The sequence below is a fragment of the Amblyraja radiata genome, chromosome 25, assembly GCF_010909765.2.
Source record: "Amblyraja radiata isolate CabotCenter1 chromosome 25, sAmbRad1.1.pri, whole genome shotgun sequence".
Lineage (NCBI taxonomy): Eukaryota > Metazoa > Chordata > Chondrichthyes > Rajiformes > Rajidae > Amblyraja > Amblyraja radiata.
The window spans coordinates 22,573,043-22,595,172 of NC_045980.1; the positions used below are offsets into that span (position 1 = coordinate 22,573,043).

General features: G+C 40.5%; 1 protein-coding gene across 1 annotated transcript in view; it reads left to right on the forward strand.

The window, feature by feature from the left end:
- Positions 1 to 22,130, forward strand: part of bcr (BCR activator of RhoGEF and GTPase) — an 84,776-nt gene that overhangs the window by 39,060 nt on the left and 23,586 nt on the right. The window contains exons 8-12 of the mRNA XM_033043410.1: positions 2,236 to 2,376; positions 12,312 to 12,433; positions 14,330 to 14,495; positions 20,163 to 20,282; positions 20,893 to 20,968. Coding sequence (XP_032899301.1) covers positions 2,236 to 2,376; positions 12,312 to 12,433; positions 14,330 to 14,495; positions 20,163 to 20,282; positions 20,893 to 20,968 — 625 coding nt within the window. The remainder of the gene's footprint in view (positions 1 to 2,235; positions 2,377 to 12,311; positions 12,434 to 14,329; positions 14,496 to 20,162; positions 20,283 to 20,892; positions 20,969 to 22,130) is intronic.

Consider the following 22,130-nt stretch of genomic DNA (forward strand, 5'->3'; position numbering starts at 1 on the left):
CACATTTTTCTGGTTTAATATCTGTCCACCCATCTCCCTTTCTCATGAACACGTCAATCTTGCTATGTAATCAAAGTCTACCCTCTGTACTATCAACAACACACATCTTTGCGTCATTTCCAACCTTGCTTATCATGCCTATTGTGAATCAATGTCCAATTCCGAGCTTCGATCGCCCTGACCGCAGATGGTTCGACCCCCCCCCCCCCCCCCGACCGTGGGAGAATAAAGAGGGAAGAAGATTAGACTTTATTGCCTTCCATCACGGTGTGGAATGTGGGGAATCCGCTGTGGTTGATGTTTATGTTAACTTTTATGTTGTTGTCTTGTTTTTTTAGTATGGCTATCAAGTTTCACTGTACCTCAATTGGCACATGTGACCGTAAACTGACCTTGAAACATTGAATTCCTTATTGAGTAACTTTACTGCCAAGAAATTGAAAGGCTTTCAAGGAGTGTCACCACTACACACACAGGAAGTTAATTGATGCCAATTCGCTGAATCCCTTCCAAATGCACATCCCTCCTTTTTATATATATTCTACTGGATGAGAATAGAAGAAACAGGTGCTGGAGTGGGCCAGTCAGACCCCTGAGCCTGCTTCACTTTTCATTAAGGTTGTGGCTAAAACAATCTTGACCTCAGTATCACTTTACTACTTTCTCTTCATATCTCTTGATGTTCCCTACATATTAAATTATGCCCTCCTCAGCTCTCTAGTGCAGTGTATCGCAAAGATTTTCAAACCTCTCTGATGAAATTCCTCCTTACATCTTTCTAACATGGCAATGTCATTCTGAAGCATTCTAAATAACCTCAGTCTAGGCCCCGCGGTCGGAGCACTTTTTCCCGGTAAGTTTTCGCAGGCAGCTCCGAGATTATTTGTTAAAGACTTATTACTCTACAACAAGCTGGCATTAGTGACAATGTTTAATTGAATGTGTTATAGTTTAGGCCCTCAATTTCATGAGTGAATGAATGAATAAGGAATGAATGAATGAATGAATTTATTCACATTATAAAATGGTGCAATTAAATTAATTAAAGTCCATACAGATAGATTTTCATAAATTCAGACTTTAGTCTTACCTTTCAGTTAGAGTTGATTCATGGGGGTCTTTTTTGTGTTCCAGCATATCAGCAGGGACTTTGAAGGCTTTCTTGCACTTTAATCCACTTCGCAGCACTTTCTTCAGCCTTTTTAATGCTTTTCGCACTAAATACAATTACCTGCTGCAAGTTTCCACGACATTTATTCCACAGAACAACACATCGGAATCTCCAGTAAAACAGGCATCTGTGAAGCCCCCTCAGCCATTTTGTGTGCTAGCCTGAAACAAAGCGCGTGATTGGCCAACTGGCAGACAACTCAATGTTAAATGTGCTTTGATTGGACTAAAAGATTCCCGACATTTTTCCGGTTTTTCTCTAATTTAATAAAAAATGTGCAAGTCTTCTTCATATCGAGTTTCAGGGGTGATTTATATAATTTTTTTTACACAATATGTGAAAATTTCATGTAGTTTGGTGACTTGGGTCACGAAATCCTATTTCTAGACACATTTTTGATGCTCGGCCCACAGCCTAAAAGTGGTCCCAATGGTCCCTTTATGGTCTCAGCAGCACCCCCCCCCATGCTGGGTCCCTCTCTGTTCTTGGCAACCCCCCCCCACACCGGGTCCCTCTTTGTTCTCTCGGTGGTGCATCCTCGACCGACCTACGGCATCCACCGCAGGCATGTCCGACCTCCGGCACTCACCCAGGCCTAAACTACGAATACCACAACCCCATTCTGACTCTGCACCTCTCTGTGTGAGTCAACTTTGGAAGAAAACTTTGGAAGAAACTGTCTTGATGCACCTGCCCCTACCTCTCAATGGATAATGGATGTTTCCTGGTTACTTGCACACACACTGACCAATCTCAGCTGCATAATTTCCAGAATATGCTTTACTTCCTTCACTGCAAGAATTATGTGCGGAGCGTCAAGGAATTATTTGTTCCCATTCCCACTCATTTCATCAGGGAAATTTGTTCCTTCTTGTGCTCTTGTCACCTATCCCTTATACTCCTAGCTCCTTTTATGCATATATATTATGTTACTCCCTCCCTGAAATAGTAATATTAGTGGGATCTGCTTTGCATGTCAATGAAAAGGCTAATGTGCATGTTGAAATTGTGTTACCTTCTGGTTCAGTTCGTGCAGATTGAACAATTGTCTCATGTTTCTGCAGGATCTATTAAAACACACTCCAGTCAATCATCTCGATCATCCTTTGCTACAAGACGCTCTCCGTATTTCACAAAACTTCCTGTCCAGCATTAACGAGGAGATCACTCCCAGGAGACAATCTATGACTGTAAAGAAAGGAGAGGTGAGATTGTCTGTTTGCTTATAAGGTTTATATATAACTTAATTTTCAGAATAAATTCCAGTTGCTCATAAATAGAAGCATGTTTTCCTTTGTTTTTTTTTGTAAAAGAACTATCCTGATCTCCATTCTGCCAATTTTAAGTAAGTAAGTAAGTAAGTTTTATTTATATAGCACGTTTTAAGTCAACTCGCATTGACACCAAAGTGCTTTACATAAAATAGATAATAAGTTTCCATACAAACCATAGAAAAAGGTTAACAAAATAAAGAAAATGGACACAACACATTATAGAGTTCAACACAAACGTCCCCCCCCCCCCCCCACAGCAGAATCAAAAATTTCCACTGTGGGGAAAGGCACCAGAAAGTTGTCCTCTTCCTCTGTGAAACACCCGAGGTCGGGGCCCATTTGTGGCCTTCCAGCCAGTCCGATAATTTTCAGGGCACTCTTGCCGAGAAGATGGAACTCCGGCGTCGGGTGAAAACATTCCTCAGCGGCTTGGAAAGTCTGGAGCGGCTGCCTCAAGACACTACGTATACTTTTAGGAAATATATACCTGGGGGAGAGTTAGCATTTCCAAACATAAATTACATATATTACATGTTCGGTTAAATAAAGCTACCATGTATTTTTTGGTGTTAAATTCATCTTAAATTATTAGATGTTAACCGTGTTTCAATGTGACAGGAGGGAACAATTCATAACAGAAGAACAGAGCTGCAAATAGATTTAAATGAGGAAATAATGGTTAGAAGTTCTTAACCTGAATGCAAACAGTATTTGTAACAAGATGAGTCAATTGCGTATGTGGAAATAAACAAGTGTGATCTGATCACCCTTGCAGACGTGGTTGGAAGATAGCCAAGGCCAGGAATTCAGAAGTTCCAGGATACTTGATGATTTCATAACTTAGGCAGAAATAAATAGAAATAGCCTGTTTAATAATGATGAGATCAGTACAGTTGGGAGAAATGCTCTTGACTCAGACAGGCTTGAAATAAGAAACAAAAAGGCAAGAAGTGGCCGATTGCAGCATTCTTTAAGCCTCATAACAGTAGCTAAACCAGAGGACAATGGCTAAATTAACAAATGCATGGCTTGTCAAAAGAGATTGTCACCTTCAATTATTACAATGTCATATAACTGGGACAAATTAACTTGGTAAATGTATCTTGGAGGATGAGATTCTAGTGAATATAGGGACATTTTGGTAAAACAATGTGTTGGGCTGGCACACCCACCTCACAGACTGGTGCTTTTTTTCCTTGATTGAAGGAAAAAAATAAAAAGGTCCAAGGACACTTCCAAATGGATAGAGAAGGATTATGTGTTAAAGTAAAGAAGAAATAAGTGAAATTAAAGACTTTTTCAAAAATGGTAATAGAGTTCCAACCAACAGCACTAAATATTTTTCCTTTCAAAATGCTTTAAGATTTCTCCACATTATACTTCATCTGCTGGGTGTTTGCCCTTTCTACCATTCTCTTTTTATCCAGCTATAGCAATCATTATCCTCACGTTTTGTGTACTCTGCAAATGTTGAAACTGTGCTGTAGTTTGGAATTGATTTGGAGGTTGTATTGTTTAATAGCCTGATGGTTGTTGGGAAGACGCTGCTCCTGAATCTGCTCCTGAACCTGGACATAACAGTTTTCAGATTCCAATACCTTCTTCCCAATGGCAGGAGTGAAATGAGAACATGGCCTGGGTGGGGTAGGTCTCTGATGACGCACGCTGCCTTTTTGAGGCAGTAATTCCAGTAGATCCTTCGATGGCACTATCATGATAGTACCCGTGATGAACTGGGCAGTGTTCACCATTTTTTGCAATATTCTTTGTTCCTTGGCATTCAAATTGTCAAAGCAGGCCATGTTTTAACCAGTTAATGTGCTCTCTACTGTACACCTGTAGACGTTCAAGAGAGTATTTGTTGACATACTGTAGACAGTGAAGATAGTTATCAAGAATTACAGCAGAATATTGATTAGCCAAGGGGGCCAAGGAATGGCAAATAGAGTCTCATTCAGATACATTTGTGGTATTGCATTTTGGGAAGTCAAACACAGCATGACCTTCACAGTAAACAGAAGGACCGTAGGAAGTGTTGTCGTGCAGAAGGATCTAGGAATACAAGTACATTGTTCCTTGAAAGGAATTTGTAATTAGATAGGGTGGTGAAGAAGGCTTTTTGTACGCTGGCCTTTATTAGTAAGGACATTTAGTATAGAATTTGGGACGTTATATTACAGTTGTATAAGATGTTGATGAGGCTATATTTGAGTATCGTGTTCAGTTTTGGTCACCCTGCTATAGGAAAAATACCATTAAGCTGGAAAGGGTGCAGAAAAGATTTATGCAGATGTTGCCAGGACTCGAGAGTCTGAGCTAAAGACTAAAGGGAGAAGTTGGGCAGAAGCTGAAAGGGGTTTTCCCACTCAGCAGGTGGGATATATGGAACAAGCTGCCAGAAGAGATGGTTGAGGCAGGTACAATAACACTTGGAAAGGTAAACGGATGGAAAAGGTTTAGAGGGATATAGGCCAAACCTGGGCAAATGGTTCTAGCTTAGATGAGACATCTTGCTCAACAGGGACGAGTTGAGCCAAAAGGTCTGTTTCCTTGCAGCATTTTGTGTTTTGATATACCTTTCTATGTTCTATGTGTCCTTTGATCTCTTATTACTTCTGTAAGTCCTTCCCTAAGAGACATTTAGATGGGTACATGGATAGGAAAGGTTTGGAGGGAAATGGACCATACACAGTCAAATGGGATCAGCTCAGGTCGACACCTTGCTTGACATGGACAAGTTAGGCTGAAAGTCTGTTTCTGTGCTGTTTAACTGTACTATATGGATTCATTGGATGGTGGATATCCTGCTGATCTCACTAAACATAAACAACCTTACAGGGTTTAATCGTGTAGATGCAGGTATGATGTTTCCTTAGCTGGGTGTCTAAACCCAGAGTTACAATTTAAATATACAGGATTGACATTCTGGTCAGAGGCGAGTAGGAATTTGGAGACATAAGAGACTGCAGATGCTGAAACGTTGAGTAAAAAACAAAGCGTCATGCAGCATCTATGGAGGGAAATGGACAGATGATGTTTTAGGATGGGACCCTATGCAGACTGATGGAGTTGGAGAGGGAAAAAACTGTATAAAAGAAAAGGCATGGAGCAAAGCTTGGCAAGCGACAGATGGATACAGGTGGGTGATGGGCAGATATGTAGAGTTAGTGACAAAGGCTGGAGGTGAAGATCAAAAGGTGTCAGATAAGGAAAGAGTAGTAGAGAAATGTAAAGCCAGAGGGAGGGATATGAGTGTAAGGGGACAGGGGAAATAGGGAAATGGGCGACTCGGAGAAAAGGGGAAAGAAGGAACAGGAGAAAAGTGTGCGTACAGGGGGAAGGTCGGATGGGGAGGGAAATTGGGCTGGGGGTATTGGAAAAAAGGGAACAGGAGGTTGTCCCATTTCCTCCTCTCTCATGTCAATCGAGGGACTCCCAACATCCCTCCCGGGTTACAGATGTTCACTTGTATCACCTCCAATCTTGTTTATTGCTATGTTTAGTACTCCCGATGTGGGTTTCACTACCTCGGCAAGACCAAGTGTAGACTAGCATCCGTTTTGCTAACCTCAGTCGGGACCATAGGGAATGGCAGAATTGGCACACATGATTTAAGTGGACTGCTTCTGCTCTCATTTCATACGTTCTTGGTTTGAAGTAATGTTCCAGCCAGTCACTGAATTGAAAACCATTTAGTTAAACTGTTGACTTGGAAGCAAGTAACTGTATGCCTGTTCTCTTACTCACGGCTGACTTTGACATCAGACTTGGTTGTACAAGTAGTTTTTAAAAATCTTGCTTTCCTGTTCTTTTTCAAGTTGCTACATCCAGTATGGATTTTATTGTTGTTTATTGTATGTTTATGTATCTATAATTTTCTGCATTTGACATGTTACTGGGGTTCAGTAAATATTCTCAGTGGTGGAAAAGTGGTTTAATCACCAGGATGATTAACATTTCAGGAAGGGTGGAATCACTTGATGCAGATCCAACTGAAAGATTTTATTACCTCTACTTTATTTCTATGCCAAGACAAAATGTTGTCATTACTCACTCACGGAAAAACAAGGATTAAAACAGTGAAAATGTGAACATATCCTGCTCATAACATATCATAACTATATTAATTAATATAAAACAGTAAAACAATTTAAACATACATGAAAAATTGGGAAGTCTGATAGTTAATTCACTGGGATCACACAGGAAAAAAGTGAACAGGATACCGTAAGGAGAGAATAAAAATGAATCAAAGAATTTAAGAGCATGAGAATACTGGATGCTTTCCTAAAATAGGTGAAAGGGTATTTCATTTTCTGCACATTCATAACGATAGAGAAAAACTAGATGGCACTTACCTTTAAATGTGCATTTTTCTATTTATAAATATCTGAATAGTAAAATGCTGGATGTACACAGCAAATGTGTTCACATTTGGGATTAGTGAAGATGAGGTAACATTTTCACAGACTATTTATTTAGCAGCCGTTATCAGGCAAGTCCACATTTGATATGTTAAAGACTAGTTGATCAGAGTTCAGCACTGGCAGATTCAGATTTGCAGCTGAAAGCAGGTAGCATCCCCGACTGACTGCTCATAGGATGTGTATGAACAGGAAGTATGCCCTATTTTTGCCATTACAGGAAAGATGTGGAGGTTTTGGAGTGGGGGAAAAGAGGTTTACCAGACTGCTGTCTGGATTAGAGGGTTTCAACTACAGAGAGAGGTTGGATAGACTTGGATTGTTTTGTCTGGAACATTGGAGGTTGAGGGGAGACTTGATATAAAGTAATGAAAGACTTAGATAGGGTGGACCGTCAAAACCTTTTTTCCCAGGGTGGAAATGTCCAACACTAGAGAGCATAGATATAAGGTGAGAGGGGGAAAGGTTTAATGGAGATATGCAGGGCAAGTTTTTTTGCGCAGAGAATGGTGGGGGCTTGGAACAAGGGAATGGTGGGTGGTGGATGCAGGTACGATAATGGTGTTTAAGGGGCTTTTAGATAGGCACATGAAAGTGCAGGGAACAGTGGGATATGGATCATGTACAGGCAGATGAGTTCAGTTAAAGTAGGCATCCTGTTCGGCACAAACATTGTGAGCCAAAGGGCCCATTACTGTGCTGTACTGCTCTATGTTCTATATGTTCTAATACATTCCTGGGTACTGGGTCAGTCTGCTATTTAGGACATTGTCAAACATGTTATTAAAATCCACATGTACCATATTGAAAGCTTTACGCTTACTGGACACTCTTTATTCCCTCATTAGAAATTCAATTTAGTTAGATACAACCTTTCCTTTAAATGTTCAATATAACTGTCTTTGTTCATCTACGGTGTCCTCCATAATGTTTGTGACAAAGACCCATCATTTATTTATTTGCATCTATAGTCCACAATTTGAGATTTGTAATAGAAAAAAATCCCATGTGGTTAAAGTGCACAATGTCAGATTTTATTAAAGGGTGTTTTTATACATTTTGGTTTCACCATGTAGAAATTACAGCTGTGTTTATACATAGTCCCCTCATTCCAGGGCACCATATTGTTTGGGACACATGGCTTCACAGGTGTTTGTAATTGCTCAGGTGTGTTTAATTGCCTCCTTAATAATGTATAAGAGAGCTCTCAGCACCGAGTCTTTCCTCCGGTCTTTCCAGCACCTTTGGAAACTTTTATTGCAGGTTATCAACATGAAGACCAAAGATGTGCCAATGAAAGTCAAAGATGCCATTATGAGACTGAGAAACAAGAATAAAACTGTTAGCGACATCAGCCAAACCTTAGGCTTACCAAAATCAACTGTTTGGAACATCATTAAGAAGAAAGAGAGCACTGGTGAGCTTGCTAATCGCAAAGGGACTGGCAGGCCAAGGAAGACCTCCACAGCTGATGACAGAAGAATTCTCTCTATAATAAAGAAAAATCCCCAAACATCTGTCCGACAGATCAGAAACACTCTTCAGGTGTGGATTGGCCACTGTCCGCAGAAGACTTCATGAACAGAAATACAGAGGCTACACGGCAAGATGCAAACCACTGGTTAGCAGCAAAATTAGGATGGCTGGGTTAGTTTGACAAGAAATGCTTAAAAGAGCAACCACAGATCTGGAAAAAGGTCTTATGAACAGATGAGACGAAGATTAATTTAAATCAGTGATGGCAAGGGCAAAGTATGGAGGAGAGAAGGAACTGCCCAAGATCCAAAGCATACCACCTCATCTGTGAAACACGGTGGTGGGGGTGTTATGGCCTGGGCATGTATGGCTACTGAAGGTACTGGCTCACTTATCTTCATTGATGATACAGCTGCTGATGGTAGTAGCATAATGAATTCTAAAGTGTATAGACACATCCTATCTGCTCAAGTTCAAACAAATGCCTCAAAACTCATTGGCCGGCGGTTCATTCTACAGCAAGACAATTATCCCAAACATACTGTTCAAGCAACAAAGGAATTTTTCAAAGCTAAAAAATAGGTATGTTGCAAAGCCTACCTGAAGCGTCGTTGAAAATCTGTCGCTGCGGGTGTGCGCGATTTTGGTGCCGTTTAGAGGGGGGCGGGTTTAAAACGCGATTTTCTCTAGGCTGTTCAAATCGAAGATGTTCAGCCTAGTTAATTATTAACGAAAAATCGCTGGAAGACCCAGTCGCAAAAGCTATTATTAGTTTTAAAGGCCTCGTATAATAGTTATAGTAGTTTAAAAATCAATCTCTAAACCCGCGACCGCCAGCAACCGCAGGGTCTCATAAAGCAAACCATAGAAGGTAAGTTGTATATTTTTACATTAAAAAGGGCTTCTAAAGATCCCTTTATACAAAGTTTAATATTGCGAGAAGCTCATTTTGGGCCCATTATATCCCGCAGTATTTTTCTCGGCATTTGAGGGTACAAATCTACCGCAATGTGAACGTTCTAAACCAGCGCGTTCCACAGGGACCCACTGGAAAGCTGATTTAAATGGGCATTTATTTACAGCAATTGAACACTAAATTCCTTCCACTTAGCCTATAAATTAATGTAAATGAGATTTTAAAATCAATTTTTATTGTGAATTATTTGTGAATATTATTTGGACATTTAGGCTATTTAAAAATGTTAATCATTTATTAAGAAATGGATAGATGTTTAGATCTAGTAATTGAAGTCTGAAATTAGCTACAATTAGGTAACTAACTAATTATATGCTTTAATTTCAGGTCATCCAAGTAAGATTATTTTATATTTGTTTCAGAATGCTTCAATCTATGATAACTGAAAATTTCATTCAGTTCTCTTAATTTTTAAGAAAGTTATGGGCTTTTGACTGTTCGCGATCACAGCTTTTTTGTTATGTCCATAGAAAATCAATAGGGAACAAGATGCTCATTTCCCAGTATGAAAATGGCCATAACTTTTTAAATACTTGAGATATGAAAGTGAATTAGGTGTCAAATTAAACTTATTTTTATGCTTTATCTGATGGGATAAATTGCAGGCTTGATTTTTAAAATCTCAAAATTTTGTAACATTGCTATAAAAAAGGTCAATTCTTGAGTGGCCAAGCAATCACCTGATCTGAACCCAATTGAGCTTTTTATATGCTGAAGAGAAAAGTGAAGGGGACTGGCCCCCAAAACGAGCACAATTTAAAGATGGCTGCAATACAGGCCTGGCAGAGCATCACCAGAGAAGACACCCAGGAACTGGTGATGTCCATGAATCGCAGACTTCAAGCAGTCATTGCATGCAAAGGATATGCAACAAAATACTAAACATGACTACTTTCTTTTACATGACATTGCGGTGTCCCAAACATTATGGTGTCCTGAAATGGGGGGACCATGTATAAACACTGCTGCAATTTCTACATGGTGAAACTAAAATGTATAAAAATGGCCTTTATTAAATTCTGACAAATCACATGTGATTTTTTTCTATTATAAATGTCAAATTGTGGAGTACAGAGGCAAATAAATAAATGATGGGTCTTTGTCCCAAACATTATGGAGGGCACTGCATGTGCTAATTCATGTCTTCCTTCAGAAATTTTTTCCAGCAATTTACATCAGTTAATTACATAAATTGGAAAGCTAGTGAAATAGTGATCATAAAAGCACTAGATTATATGCAAAACTAATCATCATGGAAAGGAAACATGCCATGTTTATCTTGCTTGGATTATATGTAACTCTGACCAGATGAGGTTGATTGTTGCCCGAGCACAGACAAAAACAAATAACAATGATAAAATATAATTGCACATGTGGAAGTCTGAAGAATGGTCTCAGCCCGAAACTTCACCTATCCTTGTTCTCCAGAGATGCTGCCTGACTTGCTGAGTTACTCCAGCACTGTGTCCTTTTGTGTATTAACCAGCATCTGCAGTTCTTTGTTTGTACATGTGGAAGTAACCCAGGTATTGATATGATAAGGAACAATGTTATACATTCAGTCAGAAGATCTCTGGGTAATCTCAACATTGATTCTGGATCATAGCTTTTCAAAACGTAGTTTCAGAAATGGACAAGAAATGATCCCACTGATTAACACTGGGCACCCTCCCTCGGTATCACTACTTTTCCATGTTGAATGCCACTTCAAAGAAGCACTGAGTAGCAGGGTGCATAATTCTCTGTGAAGATGAGATTAATTATTAATGCCATATGTGACTGCAGCTCCATCTATGAAAAAGTTAGTGGAGACATGGAAGACTGGGGTTGAGAGATACTAAGAGGAAGGAAAAATCTGCTTGACCTCAAACCTCATCGGTTCAACTCCCACAGTTGCATCCATCCACATCAAACCACAATCCCTAGTTGAGATAAAGCCTTTATTTAACAGTGAATAATCATTTAGTTTCTAATTGTGATTGATTCAGGAAGCATCTAATTAACTAAAATGAGCACGCATGAGATGCTTTGTACTATCAGCAGCAGTATTCCACAACAATCTGGCCTCCTAACACAGCATTTTCTCCACTCTTGACAATACCATTATGTCAGGGGAACCACTTCACTTAGTGAGGAATGTAGAAGATCATGCCAGATAATCATTCAGCAAATCTAAAACCGTTTCAGCCTGCATTCAAATGCACTCATTGTAGCAAAAGCATCATGCTATACATAGAACCACATGCTATCTCTGTGGAGTCCAGTGATTCTGTAAACAAGTAACATCAATCCACCTCCATTCATAACAACAGATTCCGTCAAACTACATCGTTTAACTAATGAACTATTTTGGAGCATAACACATGGCTGCAAAAGGCAAGGCTGAAACTCTTAAAACAACCTTCTGCCAGATATGCTGACTGTTTGATTTTCTCATCTTTGTCCTTGAGTTCCTACTCATACAACTTCAGCTGGTTCAATGTATTTAATTTGATAGTAAGAAGTGGCTCTTACTTTACTGTAATCTCATGCTTGTTACAGTCATATATTCTGAATTATTAGTATCGGCATTGATTTGAAATTGAAAAGAAAATGCACGTGAAGATTATAGTTTTGCACCAGCAAGGGTGGTTTGAGTCTGTGTAGCATTCTTTGTTTGGAGGATTTGTCGTTTAGTTTCGCTCTTGTCTGTGATATCCATAGCTTTTTTTTTTGAGGTTTGCGTTTGCTGAATGTCTGTTAAACCCATGGGAAGATCATGGGATCAGATAGAAATCTTTTGGAATGATTGTTTGAATGTTGAATGTCTTTTGCATTTAACTGGGGATGCATTGAGCCTAAACCTTAAACCAACAAATAACACATTCGTAAAACCCTTCCAAGGAGGTAAATAGTTAAAATTACATGCTTATGTATTTAAACAGCTGAAATGTTCACAAAGTAGAAATAAAGCCAACAATCCTATTTCTCAAAATCTTTCTATTTTGCAGCACCGACAACTCATAAAGGACGGCTTCCTGGTTGAACTTGTGGAGGGTGCAAGGAAAATTCGACATGTTTTTCTCTTCAGTGATCTCTTCCTTTGTGCAAAAATGAAGAAACAAATCGCAGGGTAAGAAGTCAATAAATTAGCGTGTGCCAGTTCATATTTTCTCTACTTTTGTGTTAAAAACAAAGAAAAAATTCCTGTCTTTGAAAATAGTTTTATTTTGCATGAATAATTTGACATTGAATAGACACGATACAATATGGTGCAAAATAGATGGTCTTGCTTTATGACCGTTTCTCCTTTCACCCTAACCCTAATCATAATTCTTTAGTGACTCAAATTTAAAATCCCTAGCCCCAAGATTCCAGATGTCTACATGTCTCCAGATCAAAACTTCAGGCTATTAGATCATAGCCGAGTAACTTAATTACAACATAACCATACCTGGTGGTGATGGTAGCTGACGGGATCTCATCAAACGAATCAATCTTTATGAATGCGCCTGGCAACACAGAATACTGTGAAGCTATCACAGCTTTCATGCATAGATCATGTGCTCATTTCCCCCTTCCTCGATTAGTTGTAACATCTTAAGTAATGGTCTGTCTGTGATTAATTAATTCATACACGGGATTGTGCCCAAGTTTTCTTGGTCTGTTTGGTTTAATACCAAGTAAATCAAGGTAGCAGGAGGCATTGTAGGAGGAGGGTCCAGAACAAATATTTCTTCAGGAAGAGCTCCCAGATGCTTGCATCTTGGATGTTGATGAAAATATACTGTAGGATATGAAAAAGGTACGCATAAGACAAATATGCACAGCTTATTCTGCAGGGGGAAAAAATGAAGGCAGGGAAGATGTACAATAAAATATTGGCTGGTATAACTGAAGAAGATCCAAGTTGTTAGATAAATCCATCGGGAAAAAGTGGGTCCACAAAGGGTCCTAAATCACTGACTAAGTGTAGTGGTAGAAGAAATGTTTACTTCTAAATTAATACATTATTCTTCAAAGAAGAAAATTATATAATGCCATTAGAGTATTTCTCCTTTCTTATTTCAGATATGCCTCAGTAGACCTACCCTCTAGCCTGTCTTCTCAGAGTACCGCTGTGACATTCTGCCTGAAGCAACTCATCCACCTCTTATCCCCCTTCACCCCCCTCTCTATCGTCTCTGTAACATTAAAACCCGGGCACGTTGAGATGTCAGTCGTGTCCCTCTCGTAACCAGGTTTCCGTAATGGCCACAACACCACAATTCCAAGCACTGATCCGGATTCTTAAGTTCTTCAGCTTTACCCACACACTTCACTATCCCCGTATTCATGAACCTCTCCATGCCTATCCTGCTTTTGAGACTTATTTGTCATGACCTCCACTTTCTCATCAGTCTTTCCATTTGCTGACCTCCTGCTCTGGTTCATTCTAGTTTAAACCCCCCTGGGTAGCACAAGCAAAACTCCCTGCAAGAATATTGCTGACCCTCCAGTACAGATGCAACCTGACCCTCTTGTACAGGCCACCTCTGCCCCAGGAGAGATCTCAATGGTCCAAAAATCTGAATCCCTGTCCCCTGCACCATACCCTTAACCACACATTCATCTGTCCTCTCATCATGTTGCTACCTCACTAGCACATGGCAGCGGTAGTAATCCAGACATTACCACTCTTCAGGTCCTGTATTTTAACCATATGCCTAACATCCTATATTCATCCCACAGGACCTCATTTATTGTCCTATATATTTTATTTGTAATAACATTCACAACGACTTCTGGGGTGCTCTCCATCCCCCTTGAGAATGGTCTGCAGCAGCTCTGGGACATGCTGGCACCAGGGAGGCATGTCAGTGTGTGCAGCAAGTCAACTCAGGTCAGCATGTTAGTATGTTGGCTGATGACAATGTCACCGGGGCAAAGCACTTAACAATTCCAAACGGGATAAATATTAAGAACATAGGTGCCTTCATGTTGTCATTCTCAGCCCCTCTTATAGGAATATTTTTTCTTTATATCTTAGGAAGAGCCAGCAATATGATTGTAAATGGTACATTCCTCTCGCCGATCTGAGTTTTCAAAATCTAGATGAAACAGACTCTTCATACATTCCATTGGTACCAGATGAAGAATTGGACACTATGAAAATAAAGATCTCCCAGATCAAGAACGAGATTCAAAGAGAAAAGGTAAGTTGAAACATAAACTTTTTTGAGATAATGCCTGCTCTCTTTCTATCTCTCTCTCTCTCTCTCTCCTTCCCTACCTCGGTCTTTCTCTCTCTCTTTCTCTCTTTCTCGTATTCTCTGGTCCAAGGTACACAGGAATGCAGGGTCCGGATTATTGTTCTTGTCTACGGCGAGCTGGAAAAATACTTGTGATGGAGCAGGTTCTTCAGGTCCTGCATTCTGTAGTCCTTAGAAACCTATTAAATTCAAATGATTATCAAAATCTGAAATGCAACCTTGTTGTGTCGGTTTTGTTAATGTTAAGAAGGGGATGAATTTATGTCATATTCAGGAATGCTTTCTCGATTGCTATGTTTTTGGCCTGGTGAGATTTTGCTGGATCTGATTCAGGAGTATTAGATAAGCTTTAGATTCGTAATGTATTCATCTTCTCCAGAGCTGCCTGACCCGCTGAATTACTTCAGCATTTTACGTCTTTCATGGTATTGTTTGTTGTGCAGCTCCATAATTTAAAAAGACTCTTCCATCCTCAGCTGTCCGTTCTACAGCACACTGGGGCTAACTACAACGTACCACCAAGGCTTCTACTGGCCTCCACTGTCATGTCACCATTGTAAAATGGCTGTGAGGGTGAGAAGTTTTGGAACTGGACTACGTAGGGACCTCGTTAGGAAATGATAGAACTAATCAGCACTGAAGAAGACCTATTCTCTAATTAGACAGGTACCCACAATCCAATCTAACCAATGGAGAGTAGTGTCTATGACATCTGAGCTTTACATAGATACATAGATACATAGAAAATAGGTGCAGGAGTAGGCCATTCGGCCCTTCGAGCCTGCACCGCCATTCAATATGATCATGGCTGATCATCCAACTCAGTATCCCGTACCTGCCTTCTCTCCATACCCCCTGATCCCTTTAGCCACAAGGGCCACATCTAACTCCCTCTTAAATATAGCCAATGAACTGGCCTCAACTACCCTCTGTGGCAGAGAGTTCCAGAGATTCACCACTCTCTGTGTGAAAAAGTTTCTTCTCATCTCGGTCCTAAAGGATTTCCCCCTTATCCTTAAGCTGTGACCCCTTGTCCTGGACTTCCCCAACATCGGGAACAATCTTCCTGCATCTAGCCTGTCCAACCCCATAAGAATTTTGTACGTTTCTATAAGATCCCCTCTCAATCTCCTAAATTCTAGCGAGTATAAGCCAAGTCTATCCAGTCTTTCTTCATATGAAAGTCCTGACATCCCAGGAATCAGTCTGGTGAACCTTCTCTGCACTCCCTCTATGGCTATAATGTCCTTCCTCAGATTTGGAGACCAAAACTGTACGCAATACTCCAGGTGTGGTCTCACCAAGACCCTGTACAACTGCAGTAGAACCTCCCTGCTCCTATACTCAAATCCTTTTGCTATGAAAGCTAACATACCATTCGCTTTCTTCACTGCCTGCTGCACCTGCATGCCTACTTTCAATGACTGGTGTACCATGACACCCAGGTCTCGCTGCATCTCCCCTTTTCCTAATCGGCCACCATTTAGATAATAGTCTGCTTTCCTGTTTTTGCCACCAAAGTGGATGACCTCACATTTATCCACATTATACTGCATCTGCCAAACATTTGCCCACTCACCCAGCCTATCCAAGTCACCTTGCAGTCTCCTAGCATCCTCCTCACAGCTAACACTGCCCCCCAGCTTAGTGTCATCCGCAAACTTGGAGATGTTGCCTTCAATTCCCTCATCCAGATCATTAATATAAATTGTAAATAGCTGGGGTCCCAGCACTGAGCCTTGCGGTACCCCACTAGTCACTGCCTGCCATTGTGAAAAGGACCCGTTTACTCCTACTCTTTGCTTCCTGTTTGCCAGCCAGTTCTCTATCCACATCAATACTGAACCCCCAATACCGTGTGCTTTAAGTTTGTATACTAATCTCTTATGTGGGACCTTGTCGAAAGCCTTCTGGAAGTCCAGATACACCACATCCACTGATTCTCCCCTATCCACTCTACTAGTTACATCCTCGAAAAATTCTATAAGATTCGTCAGACATGATTTACCTTTCGTAAATCCATGCTGACTTTGTCCAATGATTTCACCACTTTCCAAATGTGCTGCTATCCCATCTTTAATAACTGACTCTAGCAGTTTCCCCACTACCGATGTTAGACTAACTGGTCTGTAATTCCCCGTTTTCTCTCTCCCTCCCTTCTTAAAAAGTGGGGTTACGTTTGCTACCCTCCAATCCTCAGGAACTACTCCAGAATCTAAAGAGTTTTGAAAAATTATCACTAATGCATCCACTATTTCTGCGGCTACTTCCTTAAGTACTCTGGGATGCAGCCTATCTGGCCCTGGTGATTTATCGGCCTTTAATCCATTCAATTTACCCAACACCACTTCCCGACTAACCTGGATTTCACTCAGTTCCTCTATCTCCTTTGACCCGCGGTCCCCTGCTATTTCCGGCAGATTATTTATGTCTTCCTTAGTGAAGACGGAACCAAAGTAGTTATTCAATTGGTCCGCCATATCCTTGTTCCCCATTTAATTAGACCCTCAGCTGCAGGCCCATTCATACATCTAAGATCAAATGTCACTAAGGCAAAAAGTGCTGGTGATTCTCAGTGATTCTCAGTGTGTTAGGCAGTATCCATGGGGGGAAATGGATAGGCCAAATTTTGGGTCAGGACCCTTCAGACTGATGGGGCAGAGGAAAGATAACCGCTAAAGAGAGGTGAGGGGAGGAGTGGGACTAGCAGGTGATAGGGGGATACAGCTGAAGAGGGTGATTGCAGGTGGATGGAGATAGCAACAAAGGTGAAATGGAGGCAAAGGTAAGGAAGGAAGAGGAGGGGTGAATTGCAAAGCGGGGGGGAGGGATCTCACTGGAGTCTGATTTTATGCGTTGTACTACTGTTAATGTCATTTTGACGATGTTTGAGATGAGCCGATTAAGCAAATCTTGCCCCAAGATGACCGTATGATGTGAACATTTGGCAGTAACACCCAGAAATATACACATTTATTTTTCACCTCTGTTTCTAGTATTGTACAGTTGAATTTCTGGGTATCATCTTCAAGTTGTGATGATTAATCTAGTATTTTAAATTACCCTTCCCAAATTGCACAATTCATTAGTTCCCTTTCTTGCACTGAATAGTGTGCAAAATATTTGCCTTTTGCATTAAAGTGAAGGTTACACAAAAACGCTTTATTTGGTATAATATTTTTAGTAAAATATATTAAACATTGAACATAAAAGGTTTTTCATTTTGGTTAAAGACTTGGCATCAGGTTGAGCATGGACTTTGTCAGCCGAAGGGCTATACTGTTCTAAAGAGAAAATAAAATATAAATTTAAATGAAACTAACTGTACAAATTATAATTTGACAAATCCTATTGCTGCTTCATTGTGGCAGCTCTCCTGGAGGAGTAAAGGAGTGATTGTGGTAGATGTGTTCCCACCGCAGGGAAGATGGCATTCGCGATGAAATGGGTGTGAGGCACAAGTGAGGTGTATTGTATGTGCAGAATGAAGTCAGGACTTTTAAATGCTTCTGTGCCAGAACCCGACAAAATAAATATTGTGCAGATATGCTGCAGCTGAATCGCATGACTCACGTAGCTCCTTGCCAACACAAGCAAAACCTCTTGGAAAATTGATGTTTGCTGCTTGAAAGCTGCAGTGAGCAACAGTGAGCAACTTCTCTGTTCCTCCCTTGCTTAAACTGGAGACTAAATTAATGTTGCCCACTCATAGCAAATCTCTGAAGTAATTTCCCAGCACTTCATGGAAGCAGAAAGCTGTTCTGTCAGTATGGGCATTGTTCTGTCATCCAGTTCATCGCTATGGTCTTCCAGAATGAAAATGATGTGTTCCTGGCGCTACACAATCCCGCCATGAAACCTTTGATATAACACAGTGATTGGCCTAGTGACACAGCAAAAAATGACAATGCGTAGAATCTTGGAGCATGTTGTCCTCAGAGTGCCCTTTGATGGACACTGGAAGAGCCGGGTTTTATTACTAGTAATTTTAAAAAAAAAACACATATTTGTCCTTTGCACTCCCATCAGCCCTCCATCTCCCCATCTCTGGCATTAATTCTGTCAATTTCTGATTCCACTCTTAGCCTGTTTCGTGCACGATTATGTTTTGAATTTTATGATTACCTTGGTGGCAGGACTCAGAGGGTGGTAGTGGATGGTTAATTTTCTGATTGTGTACTACAGGAATCAATGCTGGCTCACTGTTATTTGTCATTTAGATTAATGATTTGGATGAGAATGTATTGACGTGGTTAGCATGTTTGCAGATGACATCAACATTTGTGAAATAATAGACAGTGAAGTTAAGATTACAATAAAAGCAGCTAGATCAACTGGGGAAGTGAGCTGATGACTGGGAGATGGAATGTAGCCCAGTAGGAAGTGTTACATTTTGGGAAGTTAAACAGCAGGACTTACACGGTAAATGGCAGTGCCCTGGAGAGTGTTGTAGATCAGAACCACCAGGGGTAAAATTGCACAGTTATGTGAAACTGGCAACACAAGTAATAGTGTGTGATGAAGAAGGCATTTAGAACATTTGCCTTCATCAGTCAGGGCATTGAACTTAATGGGACATCGCTGGTGGCTATTGGGAGGATGTCATTAAGCTGGAAAAGGTGCAGCAAAAATTCACAAGGATGTTACTGGCACTGGAGGGGTTAAGGTATAAGGAGTTACTCGATCGATGAGGGTGGCACAGTGGTGCAGGTAACACTAAGAGTTGCTTCCTTACAGCACTAAAGACACGGATTTGATCAGAACTGCGGGTGCTTCCTGTACGGTCTTTGTACGTTCACCCCACTACTGCATACGTTTTTTGCTGGTGCTCCAGTTTCCTCCCACATCCCAAAGATGTGCAGGTTTGTATATTAATTGGCTTCTGTAAAATTCTCCCTAGTGTGTAGGATGTGAAACTGGCATAACATAAAACTAGTGTACAGGTATTTGATCGATGTGGACTCGGTGGGCCAAAGGGCCTGTTTCCACACTGTATCTCTAAACTCTAAGCTTTTTTCCCTGAGCATGGGAAAACTAGAGGGCATAGATTTGAGAAGAAAGATTTAAAAGTAACCTGAGAGGCAGATTATTTCCACACAGATGGTGGTGGATATGTGGAATGAGCTGCAGTAGATAGTGGTAGTGGCAAGCACAGTTACAAGATTTAAAAGACACATGGATAGAAAAGGTTTAGAAGGAGTGACAAACAATCCGCTAAGGGAATGTGGTAGCATCAATGGGGGAAGAAATTATCGACTGTTCCAGCATTTCCAATCTGTTGTGCCGCCATGGTTTAGAAGGAAATGGACCAGATGCAGGCAAACGGGACAAGCTCTAGTTCGGCAACTTAGTCAACATGGACTAGTTGGGTCGAAGGGTTTGTTACTGTGCTCTGTGACCCTATGCTACAAAACTCTTATTCTGTCTGCACATGTTGTTTGAATAAGATTGACAGACAAGCCAGCACAAGCAATTGAGGTAACGTAGAGGTGAGTCACCAGGGATTTTCGTATTAATATAAACTGATTTGTGAATATTACTTTCTTCCTATCAATGAGCTGCAGTTCTGAAGGTACTGATCTTATTTTTATTCTTTGTTTTTGTTCATAGAGAGCAAACAAGGGCAGCAAAGTCATTGAACGACTGAAAAAGAAACTATCAGAACAAGAATCATTGTTGTTGCTAATGTCTCCGAGCATGGCCTTCAGAGTGCATAACAGGCATGGCAAAGTGAGTGTCCAGTCACTGCGACTATTTCATACAGACTTTATTTGCACACAAGTTGAAGCATCCCAGTAATATAAAATGATTTTGAACAACAAAAAGGCTGTCCTTCCAACACAACGCTAATATCAAGAAGCCAACCTTCTCTCTCTATTGCTATTAAACCACTCACTGGAATGTACTCAATTAGTCTTGGAATGTAGGTATATTTTCTTTGACTGAAAGCAGGGGTACCATATTATTTTCTATACCGCCAATTAGATGAGAAACTCAGCACATTATTGGCATAATCCATAACCCACCACAGTCTAAAAGTCAAATTTGCATATAATTAATTGGCTGAGCCTGGAGTTTTCTAAATATGACCCCACAGCAGAACAAAATTGAGATCAATTGAAATGGATAAGGAAACACGTGAGAAAAATTCAGCAAATAGCATATTAATTTCCTCACTCTATTTCACCATTTCATATTTGTCTCCCACATGCTGGGCATTCTCTTTCCTGAATAATGACTTTTGTGTGTCTGAGTAAACAACTCTGCAGTTTGGCCTCTTTCATATGTGGAAATACTCTCTCAAAATTTGAATGTGGTAAAACTGTTCTCTTATCTCTAGAGTTATATATTCCTGATATCATCAGATTATGAAAGAGCTGAATGGAGAGAAATCATCCGAGAACAACAAAAAAAATGTAAGTGATTTTATTTTATTGATCTAAGATCAAGTCAACGTCTTGATCTTATGCAGTACAGAAACAGGCCTTTTTGTCCACCTTGGTCATCGTTTCTATGTTTACCAGTGCTTGATCCCTAACCTTCTATGTCTTGCTGTCCCAAGCATTTCAGACTTCAAACACCCTCTTGGTAAAAAATAAACTTCCTCAATTCTCCTCTAAATATTCTATGCTCTCGGGATATGGTGAGGAGAGGGCGTTCACACCATGTCTACTTTTTACAAATTTACACTGGTCCCCTTTTGATCTCAGCAGCCCCCCGCCGGGTATACCCCGTTGTTTTTGACAGTCCACCTCGCTCTCGACACTGCACCCCACTCTCTCATCCTCACCCTTGCCCTCATCCTCGCCCTTTCCCCCCATCCTTGCCCTCTTCGCCCATCCCTTCACCCATTACTTGTTTCCAATGACCACTCTTGGGACTGTGCAAGATGAATGAAAATAGTTTTGGCATGAATATTTACAGCTAGAATATGCTGCAGTAGAGCAGAAGATATATATCAATATCTCTCTGCTCAAAATATATTGTCCCGTAAATTGTTGGAAGTGTGATCTGATAACAGTCTGGGCGGGGTGTTTGGCACTAAAGTCAACCCAAGTTTTCACCTTAATTGATTACGTTTAAAGAATAGAGATTAAAGACTAAAGAGAATAGTGCATGACTTTCACTTCCACAATAGTTAATGGGGATTTAGTACAAAAGGCTTAGACAGGACAGAAATTGTTAGGAATATTCAAGAGGGTTTCAGTATGTGGATAGAACTAAATCCAAGAGGAGCCATATTGGACCTTGTACTTAGCAGCAAGCCTGGTCAGGTGACTGGTTGAGTAGAGTGAGAGTAAATTGGGGGCACTTGTTATTTTGTTAATCGATATCTGATATGCGGGAATTGTTTAAATGCTAGCTGATCAGAGTTCAGGTCCACAATGTCCGAGTGAGGAGGAACGATAGGATGGCAATGTAAGGGAACCATGGATGACCAAGGAAGTTGCAAATTTAGTCAGAAAGAAAAAGGAGGCATATGTAAGATTGAGAAAGATTACCACAGACAGAGCCGTTGAGGAATATAAAACAAACAAGAAAGAACACAAGTGGGCATTTTGAAGGGCCAAAGGAAGT